The sequence below is a fragment of the Serinus canaria genome, chromosome 1A (genome assembly GCF_022539315.1).
Source record: "Serinus canaria isolate serCan28SL12 chromosome 1A, serCan2020, whole genome shotgun sequence".
Classification (NCBI taxonomy): Eukaryota; Metazoa; Chordata; class Aves; order Passeriformes; family Fringillidae; genus Serinus; species Serinus canaria.
The window spans coordinates 9,064,940-9,091,577 of record NC_066314.1 but is presented as its reverse complement, the minus strand read 5'-3'; the positions used below and the strand labels follow the sequence as shown (position 1 = coordinate 9,091,577).

At 37.1% G+C, this 26,638-nt stretch overlaps 1 protein-coding gene across 1 annotated transcript in view; it reads right to left on the bottom strand.

The window, feature by feature from the left end:
- PCLO (piccolo presynaptic cytomatrix protein) overlaps window positions 1-26,638 on the bottom strand; it is a 318,033-nt gene that overhangs the window by 273,289 nt on the left and 18,106 nt on the right. The window contains exon 3 of the mRNA XM_018910330.3: window positions 24,099-25,493. Coding sequence (XP_018765875.2) covers window positions 24,099-25,493 — 1,395 coding nt within the window. The remainder of the gene's footprint in view (window positions 1-24,098; window positions 25,494-26,638) is intronic.

The following is a 26,638-nucleotide window of genomic DNA, read 5'->3' as shown; positions in this document are numbered from 1 at the left end:
GGGCATTTTTAATATTTGGGGTTTTTTCTCATTAGCCTACTCCAATTGGCTGCTGAAAATAAGACAGATTTGGTTCAAACTACACTGCTTTTGCTAGAAACTGAGGTTCCTTTGCTGCATCTCCCCAACAATGATAGAGTCTCAGATACAGATGGCAGATGCACAAGTTCAAAACAAAATTTCTGTCATCAAAATAGGCTAGAAATAGGATTTTGTCACTTTAAATACCAAAGAATTGAGTTATATTGCTTATTTGGCCTCAAGTGTCCTCCAATTTTTTAAATTGAAACACTGTACATTGTATCTGTATGCAACAGAGCTCCTTTCACAGGGTTTGAGTCATTATAAATGAATAAAAATTAAAAATATTTTAGGAAGAATACTGTCCCCTCCATTATGCACGTGTGTACATAAGCATACAATAACCAATCTCTATCTGCCCAGCTTTTTCTAAGTCAACCCCAAAAATCAATCCAGGTGGCATTAGTTATTTAAATGCCATTGACAGCTCCATGAGAAATTCACAATTGTGCTCAAAGTGAAGGGAGGCTCAGTGTGAGTCAGATACTGTCTGAATTTTGAGATAGTTGCTATTTGACATACCTTTTTAATCAGGGATTACTATGTCACATAGGGAGCTTCTCCTGCAACACTTTGCCTCCATGAAAATAAGACATTATTTTCAACTATGAAAGGACAAATCTGATGAAGAAATTTATAACCTGACCTTAGGGAAACAGACAAACAGAAGTAAAATAACACTGAAACTTTCTTCAACAGCACAGGGTTCCTATCTACAATTTCATAATGCAAAGAACTTTGACACTTATGTCCTTCAAGCCTATAGTAAAGCATGCATTACTTTTTTCACAATTCTAATAAATTTATGTATTAAAGTTATCTACAACAACTCAGGAAAGCAGCTTAGAATTACTGAATACCTCTGGATGGATTTTATGGACATTAGCAACTACAGTTCCAGGTAAAACAATAAATTGAAGCTCCAATTGCAAGCCCATGTTCTTCACACATCTTCCAAAGCAGCACACAATATTTCAGCTATTTGGTCTTTCTAAACTCAATGATTTATAGAAGAATGGATTTAATCCAGAAATGGTGAGATACTGTTGTCAATTCTAAGCAAGAAGAAAGACACACAGTACTTACTGTGTTCTGAGTTGGAAACAAAGGATAACAGGCAGAAGGATAGGCACTATCCCAGAGCCCTAGGCAGGCTCAAAAAAGCTTTACTTCCACACATAAGACCCATACATTTGAATAGTACATAGAAAAATTTTCCCAAGTGAGCTCTTTGATGCTTCCAATGTCAAAACTCAAGACTGGTGTGAAATGTAGATGGAGAAAATAGAGATGGGATATGGAAATGAACCAGGTATCACATCATCACTTCTACAAGCTGCAAGAAGCCACAATAATACAGGAACTGGGAAAAAGAGGGAAGAAGTACTGACCTTGTTCAGACACTCAAAGCTCTCAGCAATGCTGTCTTAGCTCAGCTGCCTACTGTCACAGTAGAAATGTGCAGAAACTGGTAATAGAAGCCAAATCCCTGTCTTGATTTCAATATCACAGACCATATGAAGAGATACTGCCAGTGGAAAAGGCCCTGATGTGGAACTTCAGGGCATCTTTGATTTCCTTTACTCCTTACTTAACCCAAACCAAAATGGCTTTTATACTTCTGTTTGCCTGTGACTTACTCCCATATTGATAAATTATAATCACTGAAACACCTGGATAAAGCAGTAAGAACAGGTGGGGAATTTATCCAACCATATTAATAACCATAAATAGGATAGTGCAAAATCAATTGCGTTTAAGTTCATATTACTTAGCTAAAACAGTACAAAATGCTGTGTAAAAGCTGGCAGCAGCAGCAATAACCAGTCCTCCCTATATGTAACCTAGAAGAGCAAGACAATTTGATTCACAGACACTGAGCACAGAAAAATTCAGGTAGAGTAAGAAGTGAGATGTTATTAGATTTAAAAACAAGTCCAGTCAAAGGGTAAAGAACATGAAAACGTTCATGAAGAGAAAAAACAGGTTTAAAGAAACTGGGACAAATTATAGAACACTATTTTTAAGGTGTTATTAACACTTGCCACATTTGAAGTGAGAATGAAGGAAAAAATGAAACATCCCAAAATACACTTACATTGAAAAAATTCATGTGAAGACTACTTTTCTGAGAGATATGCTAGCCTCATATTTTTCTAGTTGGTTCATCTACACAGAAGATAGGCTGTGGTCAAAGTTCAGATATTAAAGCAAGGGGAAGGAATACAGGGAAGCAAACACAGACAAGACCCTCAGGATCTCTGAAATTTCCATGAACCATACTGTTCCCCTGAGTACAATGACAAATAGTCCACTTGTCAGAACTCCAGCTGCATGGAAAATTTACAAAATGCATTTAGGTGGTTTTGGTTCTCTCTAAATGTAAGTCTTGCTTCATATTCACAATTATATAATCATTAGTGGAGCTGTATTGGCATAAGGCTAAGTTTAAAGGAAGATTAGTCACTCTGACTGAAGCATCTGTCAAGGATATAATTTCATAGTGTTTTTCTTGGACCAAAGCCACACTTGCCACATTGGCTAACAAGATGGCTGAATTTAAAGATCATATTTCCTTGCAATTCACTTGCAATAAAAGAGATTATTTCTATAAATACACTGGTAAAACAATGTATGAATTGTTATGGTCCCACCACACATCAGAAGTATCACAAAAGAAGAGATGTTTTGCAAAGGCTGTTTGGTAATCTGAGGTAAAACTGCAGTCCTGGAGCCAGGAACACGGTCAAAGGCATGGGGAGTTGATATGGTTTAGGAATCTCCTCAGCAAACAAAAGAAATGAGAACAATATCCACTCCCACACTGAACTTTCCTGGAGTTTAGACACTGGCAGAACAGCAGGCAGAGCCCAGTCCCTGAGATACTTGATTTAGCCCCATTCACACATGCAAGCAAAAACAAGCTCTTTTATGAAAGAATATTTCTGTGAAGAGCCAGTGGTTTTAATTAAAAGAAGCAAAAAATTAATAGATCCATAAAAACTCAGAAAATTGCTAGCATGAAACCAAGACCTGACAGTATGTAACAGTAGCTACAAGAAATGTGATAAAACAGACTGAATATATCCCATGCTGGAATACAGTGCAGTGACAGACATAGCCCAGACAGAGCAGAGGAAGAGTTATTTTGAGAACTTCCTTCTGAGCCTTGGGTTTGCTGCTGATCTAGAAGTTAAAGATCCTTACCTAGATACATAATTTGGCAACCAAAACCAGTGGTACAACACTCAGAAGTTTGAAAGTGGGTAAGTGATTATCAAAACTTAGTTGATACATTAACATAAATGAAACTAGACAAATGAGAACAGATGTTGTCTTGGGGCAATTATTTACCATTGCTAAAGCATAAAAGTGCAATGAATGTAGCTATTAGCATAGAAATGCTTTCATCCTGCTGAAATCTCAACATCAGCTAAATTAAAGGAGAAAGTAATAAACCTGAAGATACCTTTTCCTTCTCCACATTAGAAACAAAACATACAAAGTGAAAGCAGAAGACCAGAGAGAGAAACCTTTGTCTCCACAGCGGCATAAAAAGAAGCAGTGCCAAGCACAAAGCTTACATCTCACTCTACAGGTGAACTTTAAAAAAAAATAAAAGACAGAAGGGTTCAGATCTAGTGATCTGACTACAGACCCATTCTGAAAGTGATTAATTTTATTTGACTTTAACATCTGGAGTGCAAATTTCCTTTTTCTACAGCCTAGTCTTGTCATATTTTGTCAGAAAAAAAGGCAACGACAAGACTTTGCAACCTATAGAAGAGGTAATATTAAGAAATGGGTTTTTTTCCAAGCAATTGCTGATTCAATGAAAACCCCTTCTGTTTTCCAAGTTGTTTTAATTAATATGGTACTAGGATGAGTGCTATACATGGTGTTGAAAATGGTCAGTGGTCAGCTGCAGAAACCTTGAATTCTGTTTTTCATCTTGAAGCTAGACTAAATCTTAAACAAAAGAGATTTAAATAAGAATCTCTTTCTTTGACTATGTGATGACCAGTAGGTAAAAGAATGGAAATAGATGAAGACTTTGCCTAGTATTAATGGAGAAAAAAAACCAAAAGAAACTCAACAAACTCAACAAACAGTGTCACCAATCAAAATTTGGTGGCACACAAATCATCAGAACAGTAAAAGAGAAAGTGGTTTGCTCATGGTGTCTTTACAGGTGATAGCACTTTTCTGCACTTTGCTCAGCCATGTGCCAGAGAGGATTTAAACTGAGATCATCTTCAATTACACTGTTTACCAGCAGGAGAAATCACTTTTTTCAATTAGTCTAATGCAGCATTTAACACAAACCATAGCCTTACTCAACCCAAGACAACTAATATAACATAAACTGCATCTATTTTTATCTTTATATCCATGGCATTGCTGATAGTAGTTCCTCATGTCATACAACTGATAAACAGCATATTATCACCAATGCTCAGTACTTTGTTGCAATAACCAGCTCTGCTCAAACCTGCACCTCTTCTGATTGTCTAAAATTGACTATGTTCACTTTGCAATGAGAACTGTTTATCTCAAGAGCTCTGTGCTATTTATGTTCAATGAATACTCCCAGAATCTTACAAAAGCTGATCTTGAACTCTTGCTCATGAAAACGGACAGAAAATACCTTTTTCTCTATTTCTGGAAGTCTTCTCTTTGTTTACATATAAAGTAATTGTCAAAGCTCCTTGGGAACCCTTCCAACACATCAGCCTACATTTGAAGCACAGTCACAAAAACATATGTTTTGTGTAAAACAAGAATAAATTGCCAAAGACTTCTTGGCCTTTCAGTTCATCACTATGGCATTACAGCACACCAGAATTCTGGCTAATCTAGGATTCATATGCCCACTACTTCCTATCCCGGAGACTGTGCTAGAATTCATGTTTACAGCACAGTAATTTTAACTAATCTAATCTCCTCTTTTTGACCATAAGATCATGCTTTTTGCTTTTCCTTTGCCAGCAAGCTATTTATTGTACAGCACCTCTTTATGCAAAAGCATTATAGTATCCAACAATGGGAATAAACGAACAAAACAGATCTGCATATTCGTTTCAGATAAACACACATGATGAAATTCTAAAATAAACCTTTCAGAAAATCTACAGACATCTTGGCTCTACAAAATAGAGGTAGTAATCTCCCAAAGACAGATGCCTAATAATTTCTGATGATTTACATTCCTAGTTGGGTCAGAGCAGGATGTATGGAAACAATCAAAAATGTTCTCTCTACTGAGCATGAGGCATTGGGCAGCAAATATTCTGTATGCTGATATACAAGCAGATGGAGACTTACTGGAGTTTAATAATTCCTATTTTAAAAGACGTTGTCATCATTTATACTTCAGCATCATTTAAAAACCACATCTAGGATTGTGCTGAGCAAAATGGAAAGCAAACAGAGCTGGCAGACCAGTCAATGATTGGAAAGAGAAAATGAAAAACATTGCCCAAGGATGGTCAGTTTTAAAATCAAGACTTCAAAAAACACAATTCAAGTTCTACGTACAGCTAATGTTATGAGTTCCTAAGGCTGCAGACATCTATTTGGATGAAAAAGATGGCTTGCCTTAATTCAATGATTTAAATTTGAATTCCATTCTCAGATACACTGGTGCATGTGAGGAAAATTCTACCGTGTCAGTGCAGTTACTTTAGATTTCTACTGATTCAATGAGAGCAAATGATGGGCTGTAGTCTGCTGTCTGACTTTAAAAGCTTAGAGGTTCACACAGAAATGTTACATATCTTTTCTAGGATAATTCTCATGCCCCTCTTCTTGCATAAAGAAAAAATTATCTGATGACATAACAGGGAAACTTACTGGGTGGACACAGGTTTTCATACCTGCTGACTAACTTCTCAGTGTCTGGTACTCATAAGTATTCAGGGTGCTCTTACCTTTCTGAAGTGAAGGATGGTCAACAGTTGCCAAGGCAATTTGCAAATCTAATCCTGGGACCATACTTGGTGGGAAACATGCCTTTAGCTCCTGCCCTTCCTCCAGGTGAGCTGTAGCAAATTCGCATTGTGGTGCTTGGCTATACCCTGGTGCAGGGGAAGATACCCAACTTTTGAGCCTAACCAAACATCTCATTCCTACTCTGAGTCAGTATCTTCAGCCAAAGGGAGCTGGACTGGTCACAGACTTTTAGGGAAAGGATCATGGATGTCACTGCTTCTGGTTGTTACACACAGCCCAACCCCCAAGACTGATCTAATCTGTGATTTAAATCTCGAAATAAAAATATACACCCAATCCACACAGAAATAGCAACTTCTATTCAAACTATTCCTACTGACAAGTAATATATCAATGCTTCCTTCTTTGCCTTACACAACTATTAAATCTTCAATAAACATCAAGGTATTTGGGTTTAAAGAATTGCGGTTTGTTTTGTTTTTTGTTTTTTGGTTTTTTTTTTCCATTCCTAAAACTGAGCTAGAAAATTGCTTTGGCTTGTCAAGATAATTTTGTGTTTACCACATTAAAACTGTCTCTTTCACAACATTGGTTTAACATAATTTTTTCCCCCACTATGCTATGTCATCATCTATTAGAGATAATGAAAGAACAAATGCAAATAAGCAGTCATTTAAAATAGTAACAGGCAGTAACACCTCTGTCAGGCAACCTTGGAATATCTGTCAGAATTTTAATCATACATTATAATAGGAAATTAGGTACTGTTATGAGTAGTGATAAACACAACTCACGCTACTTTTAACACTGAAGGCCAAACTCTTTGCTGTGGTAAACCAACCCAATCTCATAGCAAAGATCCAATGTGATGTGTTGATATGCTAAGTTTGGAATTCCTATATGAAATAAAGTTGGAGATGAATATATCTTTATTAAATGTGACAGATACAATGGTGCCAAGTAGCTCAGCACAGAAGAACAAGACATTATCATAAAGTTTAGATGGGAAACTGCATTAACTTTAAAGTAAATTTGACTCACAGTGGCAATAGCTTTATCATCTCTGAGAGGGATGTTTTCTTATGGCTATCAGAAATATAAACTGCCATAACAGGCACAGTCTATGCCTGGACCAGGAGGATGTCAAAAAAGATTTGCATTAATATATGTAAACATTAAACCACAAACAGCACTGTAAAGGGCATATTTCTGTAATTCTTTGCACTTGCTAACTGTCTTCCAAAATATTCCTGCATATAGTGTTTACAACAGGATTATATCATTCAAGCAACCAGCTATACACATGAGACAGGATGTCTGAACCTCTGAACCCTGCCTCTGCTCCAGAACTAGCATTCTAATTAGGCTACAAAGAAGGAATTTAGAAACACTGCACAACCATCTGTCTAGGAAAAGCAAAGCTTAGCTAGGATTGAAACTGGCAAGGGACATCAAGGGCAACAAGAATAGTTTCTATGCTAAATATGCAAGGAATGGTCTGGACAACAAAAACATGGGCTCACGACTAAACAGGGTGGATATGGCACACTTGCTATAAAGAACATCTGAGCACCCTGGGCTGTTTAAAAGGCCAATAGCCAGGAGATGTGAGCTCATAAGTTATTAGACTATATCTAACACACTGCATCCTGTGTCATTCTCCCAGTACCATAAAATAGAGTGACAAACTGCAGAAAGCTCAGTAAAAGGAAATAAAGATGGTTAGAAGCTAGAAAAACTCCCTTGTAAGGAGAAGGTAAGGGAAAGAGGCTTGTTCAGCATGCAGAAGTCTGCTTTTCAGGAAACTAACAAAAACCAAAGGAGGAGACCATTGAGAAGACAGAGCCAGCACTTCAAAGTGCTGCCCACTGAGAGGACAAGAAACTGCAGACTGAGGTTTAAACTGAATATATGGAGAACTTTTTTCACGCCGAGGACTTTGAAGGATTGGAACAAGTTGTTCACAGATTTCGCACAGCCATTGTTCGTGGAGGCTTTCAAAACTAGATGTCAAAGTTCTGAGAAACCTGGTGTGGTTTGTGGAGCTTAGTTTGGGAAAAGGTTGGAGCAGATAACCTATTGATGTACTTTCTAAACTCAGTCATTCTGTATCTGCAATTTACATGTTTGTGTTAGTTGTCTACCATCCCATGTCCAGCCTGTTCTGCTTGCCCTGTTCAGATGCTGTTGCAGTGCACACCTCAGCCATGAGGCTTTGCTGTTGCCCCAACACCCTTATTTCCAGAGCCTGGTCATGCTGGCTGCTGGCAGAATTGACAGCAAAGGATTCAGTAGCATCACCACTAATGCAAATGGAAGCACAAATGATCAATGCATATTAGCACTGACTCAGACTCTTGGTCATCTTGTTGATTTATTCAGGTTCAGCAATCTACAGAGATACAAGCGGTCTTCAAAGTGCAACTTTAAAATTTATGCCTTCAGTATGCTCTTTAAATGTAGTATTGCTTCAAGATGCCATTCTTCCAAATTTCACCTCCAAACTCTAATATTTCTCTCCTTCTTAAATGATATGCATAGACTAAAACCACCTTTAGTATATTTGCTTATATGAAACCTGCTCTGTTGTCATAAAAAACAACTCCCCCTCTTCTCAAATAATTGCCCATTTAGAGAAGCTTGAGACAAAACTTTAAAAGCACTGAGGAATCATTTAACTGCCTAGGACACCTTTTCTGAATTTCACCATAGCAATTATGGGGATGTGACTAAAGTTTCTAATCACAAACCAATTACATATTTTCAAAACTTCTACATCTACGCACAAAGAAACAGAGCAGCACCATGAAAAACCAGCATGCATCACTTCAAGTGATTGTACCACATTAGTCACCTTCTTATAAGATTTCATACATCATCATGATTTTACTCAGGAAGAACAAAATTCGTCACCTATTTTCTTAATAAGCTTTCTCTTTCTTTTTGAAAAGTTCAATCAAATGAATGGAGCTCCTCATAGAATAAGGCACTCCTTCAAAGGAGTGGGATACAGCAGCACCCTACCTGCAACCAGAAGGCTGAAGTAGACCAGATTACTCATGTGAAAGCTCTTTACTTGCAAGACTAAGGCTTGAACTGTAAGTTTCTGATATTTCCTGAAAATCCTTCTAAGCCTGGTGAAGTAATGTTTAGGGTTCTAGTGCCATATTTTTGAACATATCTGGAAATAACTAATAATGAGAGCCGAGGTTTCTCACTTAGCTAATCAGTTAGGAAGATGAAGTTCTAAAATCCTAAATGCCACTATGAAAATATATCCCCATAGACAGAAAGCAAGCATGGAATCTGGTATTTAGTTCTGCTTCCTAAGGCTGACTTATTTCAGTCACATCCTGTCAGACAACACTATTTGCTAAAACCAAGAAACATCTATTGATTTGAACAGTTGCTACATGACGCCTGTTGAGCAATGCCAGGCTATCTGAAATCAGAGTCATTTCCATCAACTCTGGAGAAATAAATCAAGGAAAATGACATTCATATTACCTATTTGATTAATTTTGAAACTCCTTTCATCTAAAAGACATCAATCTCTTGTAACTCCTTCTGTTGTCTCCACCTCCACATTACTTCAGCCAGCTCGACGGGACTACTGTGACAGACAGCTTGTCACAAGAGTAGGTGCTGTGGAATTCCAGCACAGGCAAAGGACATATCCTTCTCATGAAACAACAAATGGAGAATAAATTACTTGTGCTGTGCCTTTGCTTTCCATTCATACACACTCCATATCTAAACACTTCTGTCTAGTTTGCAAGCTGTTGGTTCCATAAACTTTCCACCTGTGATGAAGAGTGAAAGCCAATGCAAAACTTAAGGCAATTCTCCTGGTGAGCACGCTCCATACAGTACTTACAGACTCATCTTTCCCTTTTAGTATCTTCCTGTGTGAAGAAATTTTAAAAACTGGATAGTGTGAGGAAAGCCTGTCTTCAAAAATTAATTTGGGAACTTCCTAACTTTTAAACTCCACTGAGACCAGGGGGAAAAAATCCTGATTAATTGAATTGATCAACTTGTCACTGGTCACTGAAATCCATTCCTGTGACTGAACCTCCATGATTTTCTGCCTTTATATTTGCAGGTTGTGAATAATTCAAACATGCACTGCTTTCACTTGCCTCATTTAGAATTACATTGGAGTGCTCATATGTGGTCCAAATCAAAATCTTTAGAAAAATGGACCTCCTGTATTCTCTTTCTCTGCACTACAAGGTCTTACTTGATTTTATTCTGCTCATGTAAAGATAAACCCTTCAACATCAACCATCCAAGTATTTAATAGATCAGACTCCCTGCCTTTTTGACTGAACAAGGAAAAAAGTTTCATCAAAGTTAAAAAGAAGTAGTGATAAACTAAGATAATGATTCAGTCTTCATTGGAAACCAAACAGCTCACAAAAGATACATACAAGTCTTTGAATGAATCATTTGCAATGAATCTTTGCACTCCCCTACATTTACCCCATCAAATGTATTCTAACCGCCATAAAATCCAATATGCAAAAATATACACACCATCTGCAGATACATAAGGAAGTGAAATCCAGCATGAATCTATGCATTTGAATCTCTAAATACTTCCATTATGTTTTATGATGCTAATAATAGACAGCATAGGGACTGAAGCCCAAATCTAAATCATGATGGAGATAATGTAGAGCCTTTTTTTTAAATACTTGCATAGAAATAATTCCATCTGCCATATTCTGCCATGCTGAAGAACTGGCTTCTGGTTGGGTACATTTAGGAGATGTAAGGAATATATCTGCAAGGAAATTCACTTTTGTTAACTGGACTTATTAGTTTTTATTGCACTAACTTGCAAATCATTGACTTTTTGTCAGAACCTTCTTTCCACTTGCTTTGTTTAATTTCTCTTAATATTTTTAAAAACAGATCTTACTTTTTGGTAGTTAAATATGACAGTCACACATTTAACTTGACAATCAAGTGAAAAACAGGCAATAAGAATGACTGCTTTAAAAGTCTGAAAATAAAAGGTGGAGAGAGGAGGATGATACTATAGCAGTGCTAGTTTTACACACACAAAATTCAAGATGTGTCTCAGACAGATTTAGTACAGCAGACTTGAAGTCAAGTGCAGAGAAATAAGTGATGCCAAGCAAACAGCAGATGAGACTTGACAGCAGAAATAAATATTTTTATGTACACATAAGGTACATTCAAAAATGTGAAAGGCCTTAGAAGGTTTGCCAGGGAATGACTATTTCTAACCAGCACCTATTTTATCAGCAAGTACATATTTTTACTTAAAAATTCAAAGTATCACCTTCTTAAAACTGTCAGTCTACTGACTTATGTAAATAAGATTCCAATGCACAAAGAGAGGAACCTGTGCAGAGAAAACTGAATTGCCATTGCAAGGACACCTTGATTTCTCCTGTTTCCTACTACAGATATAAAAACTTAAGTACTGAAAGGAGCTAAATGGTTTTCAGTCCATTGTTCAGTGACTTCTCACAGACTATGAAGTCACTTTTTGTCTGTGTAGGCAATGGGAAACTAATTAAAAGGGATATTAATACCCTGCAATGCACACAGAATTAATCCAAGTCATAAGGACAGAGCATGTGAACTGGAATAAAGCAAACAAAGGGGAAAAAGCCATCCAAGAAATCCAATCACTATCATAGCTTCAGATTCAGAAACAAAATTAGAGTAAATTTTCCTTGACATGTTCAGAAAATTATATCCTGCATGCTGATGAAGACCCAGACATTTCACCCTGATTCCTGTTATAATTATAATATATCAATAATTGCTTGCTACTAATAATGACTTTATATTATTGGCTCTAGTATAATTTCATTCTAATGATAACACATCATTTCTGATTTCATATTCCCAGACTTAAAAGAAAAATGACTACTTATTTTTGAATAGCAAGTTAAGACCAAGAAATATAGATTATGTGCTTTTATAGAATTATTCGTTCTATATGGACAAGTCATCCAAACAAAATTTAGAGAGCATGAAACACCTAATAAATCCTATTGGAACATAGGGATTAACTGTTTTCACATGCATAGAGGTTCAGAAAATAGATCATTACTAAACAAATTTTCATTCCAGCATGCTTCAAAGCTCTGTAAATTACAGGGTGATTTTAAAGCCTTACACATTACAAAATGCATCCACTGATTCAAGACACAACAACAGAAGTTCTGCACCTGGAAAACCAGCTACTAAATATTGAAGTTACCCCATTAACCCTGAATTTTTTTCCTCCTCCACTGCTTGGAGCAAAAAGAGACGCTTAAAAAATCATTAATGTAAAAGATGACAAGACAAAGGAGACCCATAGTTAATAGAAGAAAATAACAATTTTAAAAACAAATAACAACTCTTTTAGCATGTATAGAAAGGAAGTTGATTTAGGAAGAGGAGACAGTGGAAAGTGACATTTATCTAAACTGATTTAAATATAAATATTCCAGACATACAGATCAGGTTCAAGGTTCAACTCTTGGAACATCCTATGAAATTTTAGCTTGGATTCTGTCCTAACCATTCCTTTCCTCCAAAACAGTATCTCTACCTTTTGCTGTTGAACCTGTTAATGTAACTTGGAGAAGTCAATACACACCTGCCATGGAGAAGATCTGCTAGGACATATTTTGTAGATATATCACATTAATCCAAAATTTGCACTTTATAGAACCTCTGTCTGTGTGAAGTTCACAGATGTACAGTGACTAATGGCCAGTTTAAAGCTAGTATTCCTTAGCATGGACTGATCATGGATTGATTCCTTCTTCTGAACCCCATAACTTTTGTCAATATGTATAAGTTGTGTTTACAGCAAAGTGCTTCACTTCACCCTGCTGCCATGGTGCTGGAAGGCACCACACATGTATTCTGAGCCCTTGAGCATGGTATGAAAATAAGGGGAGTGTTGAGCAAAAGCCAGACTTAAATACTTGCAACATCCTGGGCTGTCTTAGGAGCATAGCTAGCACATCTAGGAGGTAATTATTCCCCTGTACTGCTGCGAGAGTTCTCTGTCTAGTTCTTGGCTTCCCAGTAAAATAGAAACATGAAAATACTGGAGCAAGGCCAGTAAAGGGTAAGGAAGATGATTAAGGTTCTGAAGCATCAATCATATAAGGAGAAGCTGAGAGAGCTGGAAATGGAAAAAAAAAAAAGGAGCCTAAGAGAAGGCTCAGGAAGATTGCCTCAATGTGTACAAACAGCAGAGGGGAGAGTGAAAAAAAGATAAAGACAGTCTCCTTAATGGTATCCAATGAACAGAAGAAAATTACATTAACATAAATTCAAATACTAAGCATTTAATTTACTCATTTAAGTTCATTTGAATTCAAATCCTTCAAATAAATATTATTTTAGAAAATACTTGAAAAAAAGGAAGGTGTCCAGTAGTTGTCTAAATGGGTTGTGGAGTCTCCGAGTCTGGAACCAATCAAACCCTAACTGGTTCCAAGAACCTCTTTCAACTGACCCTGCTTTGGACAGGATGATCTACTCTGATTTGTAGAGCAAGTTTAGAGGGAGTTTCACCTTGCCCTTTCAAGGTACTAAAAACCTATCAATCCTTACAGCATCAAATATATCTTCATTTTATCTTGGAAAGACAACAAGAACCAAACTCAAGAGAGCTTAAGGAACTCATCAGGGAAAGCACATCACACCTTAGACCAACACCTGGAAGATGCCAATTTACCACATTAAAACTGAACCTTTCTTGGTTCCAGTTACCAATAGCATAGAGAAGAAAGCAAGGAAGGGACAAGTATGACTTTCACTGACATCTCTAATTATGTCTGTAACTAATTGTAAAACATTATATATTCAAACATAAGTTCCTTTAGCTAAAATTTGCATTCATTGCACCTCATGAAAAATACATTGACCAGACTTGTCATTTGAAGGGTGACAGAGTAGCAACACAATTCTTAGAGGTCTGGAGAACAAGCAGCACAGCTAAAGTATTTAAAGGGATGCCAAATCAAATGAGATTTGGCATCCCATTTTGATCAGGAGATGCTTCTGCTGATAGGTGATAAAGAAGAAAAACAGTAGTGCTCTTCCTCTTTAGAGGTCTGGCATGACAGTGTAATTGAGTCCCAGATATACTGGGCACATGACTTTAAAAATTCACTGCACAGCACATATACAAGTGTTCTTGGCTACAACTGTCAGGAAAAAACAGAAATGCATTGTGGGTCAGCCCAAAGGTGCACAGAGAGAAGCCCATGAAAGAGGTTTAGTCCTGTTTAACTTGTTCTGTAATGAGACTTTCTCAGTCTTACAAATGCCATACCACGACATCAACCATGAGCCACATTAAGCAGAAAATACATAGTGCTTTTAAAAAAAATCTAAGCAGAGTTTGGCTTTATTCTGAGTTTTTCTCTTTCCAAAAGGTAAAGTTAAACTTTACAAAAATCCAAATACTTTTAGAGATAGAGCTGAAACTTTGATCCAATGTCCACTTCTGACTTTTAAAGAAAAATAGAAAATTCACCTATGAAACACCAAAATCAAGAGCCAGAAGGAAGAAGATGTTTAAACTTTTCTGGTTTAGCCTATTTTCAGTGTCAGATTGACCTTCGAGCAAAAAAAAAAAAAATAGTGCACATTTCAAAACAAAGCTATTTAAGAAAGAACAGGTATTTCAAACATTCCAGTCATTTCCTACTGTAATTCAAAAGCAAGAAGAGAGCATCTGAAGTTGGATATGTGTCCAGGCTGGTTCTCTTGCACAAGGTCAAAGTTCAATGTTTCAGTGAAAATTGCCATTGAATAGCTGTGGGAGAATAATATTTATGCAGACATTTAAGAATTGGTGTGTTGGTTTGGGGGAGGGTGAGGAACTAGCATATCTGACAGCTTACCTAGACAGTAAAGGACCTTAAATCCTGCTGTAAATGTACAAAAATATAGTTACAAACTAGTAACCTGAACACAATAGCTAAGAGTTTGTCAGCAATCAGAAAGAAATAGATCTTTTTCTTCTTATATAAAAGGAAAGATAAAAAATTTAGGATCAATTAACCAAGTGGAATTTCAAAAAAACCAGATATTTGTATTGACAAATAATGATGAGAATCAGAGTTATGTCAACATCTTCAGCAATTATGAGAATGCCCTTGCAAAACCAACCAAAAAAAAAAATTAACAACAGTATATTCCTTTTGGATTACTGGAAAGTGGTCAGAAATCCCTCCATAAAATTTAAATATTATACTATCTGCAGTCTTTAGCACAATTATTAAGGTAACTACAAAAAGTAACTGAAAAAGTAAATATATGCATTAAATAGTATGCATAAGGACAAGATTTCATCTGTTCAATTTCTAATCTCTGTACTTGACAGCTGGACCATTTCCAATGTGAAGGCTGTTTGTTAAGGAAAAAAAGAGGGGGAAAAAAATAAAACACAACAACAACAACAACAAAGAAGTTACTAACCTAGAAATACTAAAAACAGAAGACCACCAGATGGTCTTTCAGTCTTGTCCTTAGAAGCCTAAGTTACCTCACTGAGTAATTTCACTACCCTCAAAAACACAGATGGAAAACTAATACATCATTCTTCTCAGTGAGTGTTCTGGTCTAATACAACCTACTCTTACAATTTTTTTTTTCTAGTGATGCAAAAATATATATTTTTCTCCCTTTACCCCCAGTTCAACAGCATTTTGTGCAAAATTCAGCCAGAACAGTTCAGCAGCAGCTAATCCTCCTCCTCAACATCAGTCTGTGACCTCCTGTTTCAAATGCTGCCAGACAGCATCTCCAGCAGCTTACGGGCATGAATCTAATCGCCTTTCCACTACTACATAATGGCTCAGGTTCCCCTCAGCCTCCATCCTTACTCTTAGTAATACTGCAGAAATCCATTTAATGGATACATAACATTCAATCTAAAGTCACATTTGTTCTCATTCTGCTCCACTGAACTATATGTTTTTCAGCAAAATAAAAATAATTACTGACCACTGTGTCTTTAAATGACACAATCTTTTCATTACTCAGGGAGAAATAATAATGTGTAGACTACAAACAGAAATCAGGTAAATGCCCCCTCTTCCTCATTTCATCTTTTCCTTTACATCTGAATTTTTATTTTTACAGCTGGCCATATTTCCTGCAAACAGTTAAAATTAGTTGCAAAATTACTTTGATTATGCTCATGCTATCCATTAAGTTTAAAATTACCTCACAGTAGTGGCAAACAAGGGATTTTATAGAATTTCTTTGTGTGAAATGTTGACCTTTCTTTACTAATATGCTGTTGTCGTGTGACAACATTTGGCTTCTGGTCAGCAGAAACATGACATGAAATTTTTAACATATGCAGGAATTGGAACTTAATTTCTTTAATATAAATAGCCTTGTTCTTCAATAAATGAGACCAAAAAATGTATGCAAATATTTAAATTGACAGTATATTGTCTTCTCAGAATATATTAAATACTATAACATCTATCGGTCCCGCTACAGTAAATCACAAATATTCAGGGAAAAATATCCTGGTTTCACATATACAAAATCCTCTGATATTTTTCAAAATGTTATTATAGCATTTGTTCCTTTGAGAGAAGCATCATATCTGTCAACATGTAAAAGAAATAGTAAAAAAAATTCATTTGAAGCTCCCTTCTATTAGGGAAACTATCAGAACACCAAAACTACTTGAGGGTTCTTACAAAAAGCTAAATGCTTTATGTTTTTATGGTCACACAACTTATGACAGTTTCAATGTGATCAGGTAGCATATAATGCCTTATGTGGGCACCAAAAAACCCAAATAATTAAGACACTTAACATACAGTAGATTTTGTTTGTTTACTAAAGAAAATCTGGAAGTGGATCACTGGGTTTTATACTGACATTAACTAAAGCTCTCAGCAATATTTAAAGTCTCTAAGCGCTTTTGTTTCTCAATAAAGCATGAGCAAAAATGGATTATGCTGTAATGGAAAAGGAAAACATGAAATACCTTTATCTCAAGAAATAAATTCTCTTTAAATTACTATTATAAAGTTGAGTAGAAAAATTCAAAAAGTTGATATCAGCTTAGCTTTCAAAGGACTTCTTCCTCATTCAGTAATGGGACACCAACCAAATTTCTAATGAAGTAACAGAGAAGAAAATCACCTGGCTCAAGGCCAGGTCAGTAATTTTCCTGATAATCTGTTTTACATTTGTGACTCCAGCTTGACTGTTTCTAATACACTAGTCTATAAACTATCTGCACAGGAGAAAAAATAAACCACACACAAAAATCAGCACTGAAAGCTCTGCATTAATCACTCACCTAAGCACTTTATCTTTCAAAACTGCAACGACCTCTAAGATGGAATAAAGGTATATAAGTAAAGAACTCATTGCAAATGAATTCCAAGTGGATGAAAAATTGCCAGAGAGACAGGAGCTGTGTATGCCAGCAGCAGTGCTGCTGTAGACATCCCTTTGGATTTCACACCATCAGTGGCCATTACCAACATTAATAAAAGCCATCTGGCCTTACATGGCTTTTTCTCTATATCTCACTTTTGATTTCAATGGACTTATTTGTTCAGAGCAGTAATTTGGAAACTTTTTGAGACTAGAATAAAGGAAACAAATAACAGGCAATTAATCATGGTAATAGTCCTTCCAAAGGTCACACTATTACTTTGAGCAATGAGACCAATCTTCACTCCTTGAATTTAATTTCATGGGGAAAAAACAAAACCTGATTTTATGGTCATAAATACTGAAAAGGAAAATCAACAAGAATGCAATCTTGTAACTCATGCCTTCACTAATAACAGAGATCTCAGGTGCTTTGCTTTCAAACATCGTCCCAAGATCATATTCAGAAATAACCATAAAGACCTGACTGCCAAAAAATGAAACTGCATTAGTGTCTAATTTGCTCTGGACCAAGGAGCCCTACTGAACTGCAAGACTCCTGTTCTGAGAGAAAGTTGTGAGAAAGTAAGGATGTTTTCATTTCCCTCTACAGTGATGGGGAACTCAAAAAAAAACCATCACAGGACATCTACTGAATAGGTTATCTGGATGCAGTGTTTTACTTTGTTGAAACTTGAGTGCAGAATCATGAAGTCTTGGAGAAAACTGGGAGACAAGAAGCTTGGCTGTACCATGGCAGCGACAGGCTTGAGAAGACAGTGAGAGTCCTGAAGTCACATGCCTATTTGCAGGTCTGTATTTTGCATATAATACCATTGAAGTAGAAATAAACTTGGCAAACCACCACCCCATCACACTTGACCATGATTAGGCTTTATTCTTGTAATGAATTACTAAAGGATCTGTAGCTGGTATGCTTAATGCCAAGCAGTACTGCCTTTGGATGAACTATTCTCAAAGACACACCAAAATCAGACCCCACAAGAGGTTTCCATGTCTGGACTTCAAAGGGGTTTAAACAGAAGCTAGACACTGCTCAAAAGGAACAGCTCAAGCCATGTGCAGAACACAGAAGTTCAGGCCTCTGTAAAATCATCAGGTCAAAGCAGAGTTTTTTGGAGCAGGTTTAGCTGAGGCATCAGAGAAGGACATGAGCTCCTAACATCCTTGCAAGTATCTGTCTGTCTTTAAGCATTTAAATACCTCTGCAAATGTGAAGCACCAAAATCTAATTTTGGTAAAGAAGCTTAAACTCTTCAACCTTATTTAAAAAAAGAATTCAGGCAGTAAATTAAGAAAAAAATATTCATCTGTGTTCAATTTTGACTAAATCATCCATCAAAGAGTCATTCCATATTAGCCCTTCTATTCTGTATACACACAATATACATGCTTTATAGGAAAAATGGAAGAGGTGAGTTACTCTGCTATGAAAAATATTTCCATTTCAATATTTTTTGTCTATCATGCATATTGAATAAGTTAAAAAGAAAAGTAAGACACCTAATTACGAGTAAAATTAATTTTGTTCTGATAGTCAAGAAATACTGTGGTGTTTTAATCATCTAATATGCACTGTTTTTCAATGCCAGATTTTATCTTTTAAAGTAACAATTAGCAGTAGTTTTAATATTTTCTCAATTATAAAGAATTATCATTTATTGGATAAAATTTCCATAAATGTCAGGGAGTACATTGTGTTAGCCTATTATGTTCTGTATTATTTAGTTACTTTATTAAACAGTAATAGCTTTCACTTTCTTACAATCAAAATTTTAAAAGGTTCTTTAAGGGGAGAGGGAAGAAGCAAAGAAGATAAATTATGCAACTGAAAGAAGTGATTGTTTTTCTCTTTGTCTCTTTAGTGCAAATTCTTCTTCACTGTGTTTCCCAGACACCATCTGTTTCCAAAACAACTCATCATCAAACATAAGAGAGAAGATAGGAGTTCCTTATAGGAGATAAACCTGCCAGTTTGCAGAGCAGTCTGAGCTTCTTCAGCAGGAAATACATGGCAGTACAGAGCTGTTAATTAATTAAAGATAGGCAATGGGTGTCACCTCAGATGGTGCAGTACACTATTTTAGGGATTTTCAGAATAATACATGGATTATTACTTTTTAATGTTGCTGCACAATGTTTTAAAAAGCCCAAAGCCATTTAGGCATTTAACAGCAGGGTTTGATTCACTTAGTTAAGGTTTGGGGGGTTTTTAAAAGATATTTTTGAAAGCCTACTTTTGAAGCTTGAGTATAAGGGCACACTTGCTCAGGCAAGGCTCAGGCCTCAGTCCATATAAAATATCAGTGAAGTCTTGGAAAAACAGAATCTAGCAGAATTATTTACACTGGTTGCTCATCCACCCATGCCAGTTGCCTTTCTGCAGGATTTTGGAGGAGGTAGGAAAACCCAAGATGCATCCAGGTACATGAAACCATGCCACCACAAAATCACTCCCTTCCACTCCAGAGAGGCTTATATCAGTTCCAACATGCTATTTATTGCTACTTCTAAAAGTTCATACTGGAAGAGCAAGGTACAGATTTTTCACCTGGTTATGAGATGGAGTTTAATGATTGATTGCACAGTGCTTGCTTTTAAAAAAAAAATCATTTATATTTTTTATTTTCCTTCTCTCCATAATCTGTGGGAACAAGAAAAAATTATTTCATTAAATCTAATAAGTAGGAGTGGTAAAATGAGTTATCAGAAAAACACTTAAACTCTTTTGGCAAGTTATACAACTATTTCTAAAATAGAGATATATAAGAATATAGACTGGACAGAAGACATCAAGCTTTATAGATTCCTGTCATCATATCTACCAATGCAAAACAATTTCATACAGACTGCATGTGCTGTAATAAACATATTAAGAAATATCACTCTAAAATTGTTTATATCATGCATTCTGATGTATCTCTAACAGATTCCCTCCTTTTCAAACAACAAATCCTTACCAAGTCAGAGATATGATGTCTCTTCCACCCTTCCCCAGCTCTCCCTGTCCTTCAGCAACATTCAAAACTTTTTTCTCCTTTCTGTAGCTCCAGTAATTTATTTCACACATGGAGCTTTCTTTACTTCCCAGAGCCTGTACAGGTAATTTTATAGCTATCAGTAGACTAAAAAGTGACTCTGTTGTTCTCCTGGTGGTTCTATTAGATTAAATCCATTAGCACAGTCCCACATACACACTTCACATTTTCAACTCTTTCTGTTCATAACGTGATTCTATTAAGATGTTATCCTTCATATTGCCCACATAGAATCTCAAAATCTGGGTTATCTTATTATTCCTTACTTTAGCTTTTAAACCATCTTTTTTTTTACATTTCATTTCTGCATTAATTTATCACAGGTTCTACATTCCTGACTTCAACATATTTAATTACATTATAGCCAACCATCTCTGCTCTTGCTCAATATTCTGAACAGTTCACCAAGTTTTAAATGCACAAAATGGTTGTTGCCACACATTTCATTTCTGGCTTCAGCAGTTGTGATCTTGTGCTTTGTTACTAAAAATAGAGCTGCTTCCAACTACCTGAGCTGGAAAGCTAATTACAGAGCTGGTAAACAGTTCTCCTCCCCATTGAGCAAATAGCAGAATAAGGAGTCTGCTAATGCACTAAGGCTCCCATGGTCCTGTGGGTCTCTGAAATCTATCAAGTGTCATTTATTTAATCATTTGTGGCTGTTTGCATCATGGATAAATTACCATTTAAGTAAATAACTGTTTGACTGTTGTAGCAACAAATCAGGGAGAAAAAGAACAATCAGCTCTTTTTAAGAAAATGTATTCTGGCCTAATTCTCGGCTTGCACAAATCAAAATAATTTCACTGAAGTAAATAGCAGATTGTTGATTTGACTAGGTAAGAGTCCAGTTATATTTTCTGCAGTAGAGGAGTTATTAGAGGACTGACTGCAGAAGCTTAAAGACTTTTTTGATAGTTATTGCTGTCACATACAAGCAAGAACAAACAACTGCCAGTGTAAGAAAGCACTTTCTTCCCTTAAAAGTACTCTCAGCCCAGTCTGCACTACAGCACCACTTTGGCTGGAAAAAAATCCCTGCTGAGGGATCTTAAGGTAGAAGAGCCCATGGGGTTTAGATGCTCTGCATTTGACAATGAAACACTGGTTTCCCTCTTCCATTGGACTGATCCTTATCATGTAGCCTAATAACAAGCTTTGTTGGCAACAAGAGTTCAGCCATCACTCAGTCAATAAAACTCCACTCATTTTCAGCCATTACTGAGGGAACAAAATGTAGACAATACATAAGCAACTGTCAGAATAACTGTGATACAGCTGCAGGACCAAAGAAAAACTAAGATTATTTTTAAGATGCAGTATTCTTGTTCATTCAAAATCACTTCTGGGGCCAAGATTGCATATAGCTTCTGGAATTACATTTTTTATCTGAATGCATAGTATAGGAATAAAAGAATTAGGTAGAAAACCACCAGAAAGATCAATTTTAAAAAGCATTACTATTTCTCCTTCCTAACACCCAAAGAAAGTGACAATAAAACCTCCAAGACAGTACTGAACACATTAGAAGAATTTGGTGGATGAAAAGAGTATGCTAGTGAGCATAAACTATTTGCTCATCATCATGGCTCTGTCATGTAAAAGATATATACTGTGCATCCAGGGACAGAATTGTTATCTGACCATGAATACATTATTTACACAGCACATTGGGAGATGAAAATATGAGCTCCCTGTTCTGTCTGTCCAGTCTTTATGAAAAAGAAAGTCAGGATGCTCTCAGCCAAGTAAACCACCCCCTATTGTGAAGGAAAAGTACATTGCCACTTTCTAGCAAAACTAAGTGGAAAAAAGAAGGCAAGATAGAAAATGTGGACAGAGGTGGGAATGTGTAGTACAAGGAAGAAGAATGTAAAAGCAGGAGCCAAAAGAGAAACAAAGAAAGGCAAGAGGAAGTCAGACTAAGGAAAATCATTTATACTTCAAGCTATGGATATTCTAAAGAGCAGAAACAGAGGGAATCTTCTAAAAAAACAGTGATGGAAAAACAGAAACAGAGTATCAGCCTTCTCATCTTAACCAGAAGAAACCAAGGTAACACATCTGCACACCACAAGGCAGTCCCACACCATCACAACTAAGCCAACACTGAAGGAGACAAGTCATGCACCAGGACTTGAGTAGCTGTCATTTGAGCAATGCTTCACCAGAACTGACACATCTTGTTTCCATGGTACTCTGCATATGCATACTAGAGAGCCCCTGGAGAAAGTCATAAGCATTTTTCACAATTAAATCCACGTGTGTGTGTGTGTGTATTCCCAGAGTTGGGAAATTATGGAGTGTGTGTGTGTTTGATGGTATTCAGTGCATAAACCATGTTAAAAATCAACTGAATCCCAATTTTCATTTCCTAATCAATCTTCTTCCTGCATTTTCAGACATTTGTTTTTGACCTAAATGACCACAAAAACATTAGAAGACATATTCACGTGCTGGATAAAATGTGCTAATTATATTAGGAAAAAGACCACTCTAATGATGGTATATTCCAGAAAATAATACACAAAGAAAGGCATATGCAAACATCATAAGCAGTATTTCCCCTGAAATATGCTATTTCTTCCCACATTTATTCTCACCTTAAGACAGAGATATGATATCCTTTAACCCTGGCAGTCATTTGTCATTTATTATTCAGATTTCAAAGACAGAACACCAACTGCCACAGTCCTCATGTGCTGCACAGACCAATTTAACATTTCAACTGCTCACAAGTATTCTTAGTTGGTCTGCTTCTGTTGAATTAAACTTGCTAAATTCATAGGGCAAATAAGATGGGCCTCCATCTTTCTAATTAGCTAGTATAAAGTTACCAATCTCCTTGTCAAAAGAAAACTGCATGGAGAAAGGAAAGATAAAAGCATGCAATGCAAGGAAACTGTTGAAAATAAGTTGTGTAATTATTTTAAACATGAGTAGCTGTCTCAGGCAATCACAAAAAAAGCACTTTCAAAGTGACAGTCTTTAATGAATGAAGTAACTTTGTGAGCCTTGTATTGTTCTTGCCAAAAAATTACATCTTTCACCACACAGGTATCACTCAAACTTCAACTTTCCTAATGAATGCATCAGCATATGCAAAGACTCCAGAGGCAGAGTGAGATTATTAGAATAAATTGATCATGTATTAACAGGAGGGAAGTGCAATAACTAAGCACTAGCACATTTCTTCATTCAATAGTTTTTTGGATCAGAGGCACTGGTTAAAGAAGAACACATTAGGAGACAATGCTGAAGTATAAGAAAAAGCTTATAGCAGACAAAATACAGTAGTTTGCTGTGTCATGGCAGCACCAGTTTCAAAGGAGTTCATAACCACATCTGGTTATGTCTCAAAGCCCTAGCAACCACCTCTACCAGGCCTCCTTAATACACCAAAAATTCATCTGTACTATCTGACAAGTGACAAAGTTTCACACAACATAAACACTTAACTTATAAAGACTTCAGATGATGAAATGCTCAATAAAATTTCTTAAAAATTGAATAGCTAAAAACCAGCTATTTATGTTTCCACAGCTCAGGGAACCTGTAAGTAGGAATACAGGGTAAATCTAGACTCCTTCACCTTACCTCAGCGATGTGCGGCATTGGGTTAAATCCACAGAGATTGCACACAACTTTCTTGCACTCGGTACAGGTATTAAAGTTGGGGGGATCCTTAGAACCAATATTTAGTGCAGTTTTACAAAGTGGACAAGATGTTTCAGGTTGGCTAGCTTTCTCTGGTTCTGCCAGCCCATCAGGTTTCTTAGCTTCAGCAGCTTGAGGCTTGCTATCTTTAGCCAAACCAGGTTTCTTTTCTGAATCAGATCCTTTAGTTAAAACACTATCCACTTTTGATGGCTCTGATTTTTCAGGAGGCTTGGCTTCTTTCTTCACAGGAACAGCTTTTGGAAGAGGCTGAGCCTGAGCAGCCTCTTTGGGGGCTGCTTGAGGGGCTGGAGGCTGTGGTGGAGGCTGGGGCTGCTTCGCTGCAGGACCGGGCGGAGGGGGGCCCGATGGCTGAGACCCTGTCTGACCCGCTGTGGAAATTAAATTTGAGGCCTGGCTGAAGAATGAAGCTCCAAATCCAAAGAGTTTCCCGGTAACTGTTTCTTGTGGTGTTGTAGGCTGAGGCTTAGGGGCATCAGTGATGCCTCCCAGGTTAAGGCTGAAGCGCCTTGATTGCTCTGGAGTTTTCTGTGGTGGCTGGGGCTGAGGTGCCGGCTGGGCTGGCATTGCCTTGGGTCCTGCCCCTGCCTGTGGGCCCTTGGGAGCTGGTTTTGTTTCAGCCTTTGGGGCTGCTTTTGTTGGTAACTTTTTAGGGTCATCTTTTGTTTGAGTTGGCTCAACAGGCTTTTGAGTTTTAGCATCTGGTCTAGCTCCAGGCTGAGACCCAAGCTTGGGATCTGACTTCTGCCGGGATACTTGTGGAACAGGTTTGGAATCTGGTTTATCCCCAGCTGGATGTGTGTCCTGGGATGGCTTTGCAAGCTCAGGTTTTGAGGAGTCTGTCACTTTTTGCTGAGTTGGTGGTCTGGGGCCTGCCAAATCCTGCTTCTGCTCTGGTGCTACCGAGGTAGATACAGTGTCTGCTGTGGGCTTCTGTACGCTGGGCTGTTTTTGCTTATCTTCAGCCTGTGTTGGCTTGACTTGATCAGATTTTGGAGTGGCATCTATTTGCTGGGAAATCTCAGTGGGTTCTGCACGGGGTTGTTTTGATTTTACAGGAGGAGACCCAGGCAAGGGTGTTTGCTTTTTTTGTGGAGGAGGTTTTTTCGAATCTGCTGACTGTGAAGGATCAGGCTTTGGAGTTACATCTTTCTTTTGAACCGGCTGTGGCTGGGGAGGTGGTTTAGCTGCTGAAGGTGGAATGGGTGTCTTCTGTTTGGGTGCAAGTGGCTGTGGCCCAGGACCATGACCTGGCCCTAGGTCACCTCCCAATGTTCTTTGCATCTGGCAGTTTAAACAGAGCCATTCACTGATCTGAGAAGAAAAAATAAAAGGCAATTATAACTAGGATAAGACAAAGTTAATAAAATAAACATAATAAAAAGTTATTCTAATATAGGACTTGCTCCAATATTTTAAACTTCTGTGTAAAAAGGGCGAAATACCACTAATAATGTTTTGCAATTAACATGCACAGCTGATTATTTTCATTCTTCTCCACATCGCTGTGAGTCAAGCTATCACTGAGCCCATGATTCTAATGGCTTCACATTCAGTTTACACACAGCTGAATACTGGAGGATAAAAACCCATCAGAATGAAAAAAATGTATTGGAATTTCATGGGGCCCAGTGATTCATTTACAGCAATGATTTGCCAGAATAATGACAAATACTGCTAAAATAGTTTAACACATCAAGTCTGCTGACAGAAAACAATAATCAGAATTATTAAAACACAGTAAATGCATAATTATCTTTAAGCATACATCTATCAAGCTCTTAATGCAGCTTATGCTTTTGGTAATGGTTTAAATTACAGAGCACAGGTATTGGCAGTACATATGTATCCAATGCATTAGCCACAGAAGTGTGTAAATGGTATAACACAGACTTATGAACTGCCACCAATTTCAGGGGCAAGTGTTCATATAAAATCAGTGGTGAACTTTGCCTGAGTCCTGATAGTATTTCAAGAGCCATAATTAGATTTCCCAACTCCTTGGATGGTAGAAGTTTCTAGGGTAATCACTGTATACAACAGGCCCCTCTTGTCACACAGCGGAGAAGGAATAATGCAAATAATATATTTACTCATGTTTCTTACCAATTATAGTACCTCACAACTTTAAAACATTTTGTTATCATTCCCAAGCAGTAATACATAAGAGGGAAACCATATTTCTGATAAGACAGAAAAGCCCAGCTTCACTATCTGAGAAAGGATCAAATTGCCTAAAACGTGGTCACGTGCTACTTTCCACACTTTCCATCACTAGCAGAAACATTATAGGCAGCAAAAATGCCATTCAATATAGTACAGAGTCTCATGGGCCTCCACCTGCAAGCAGATATTTAAGCAGGTCACCTTTAGCTCTTCTCCTATTCTTTACTCTTTGTGTGAAACTCAGGCTGCCAGATACATGCACCTTGCATGCACCACTGCAACAGAGGGAACAT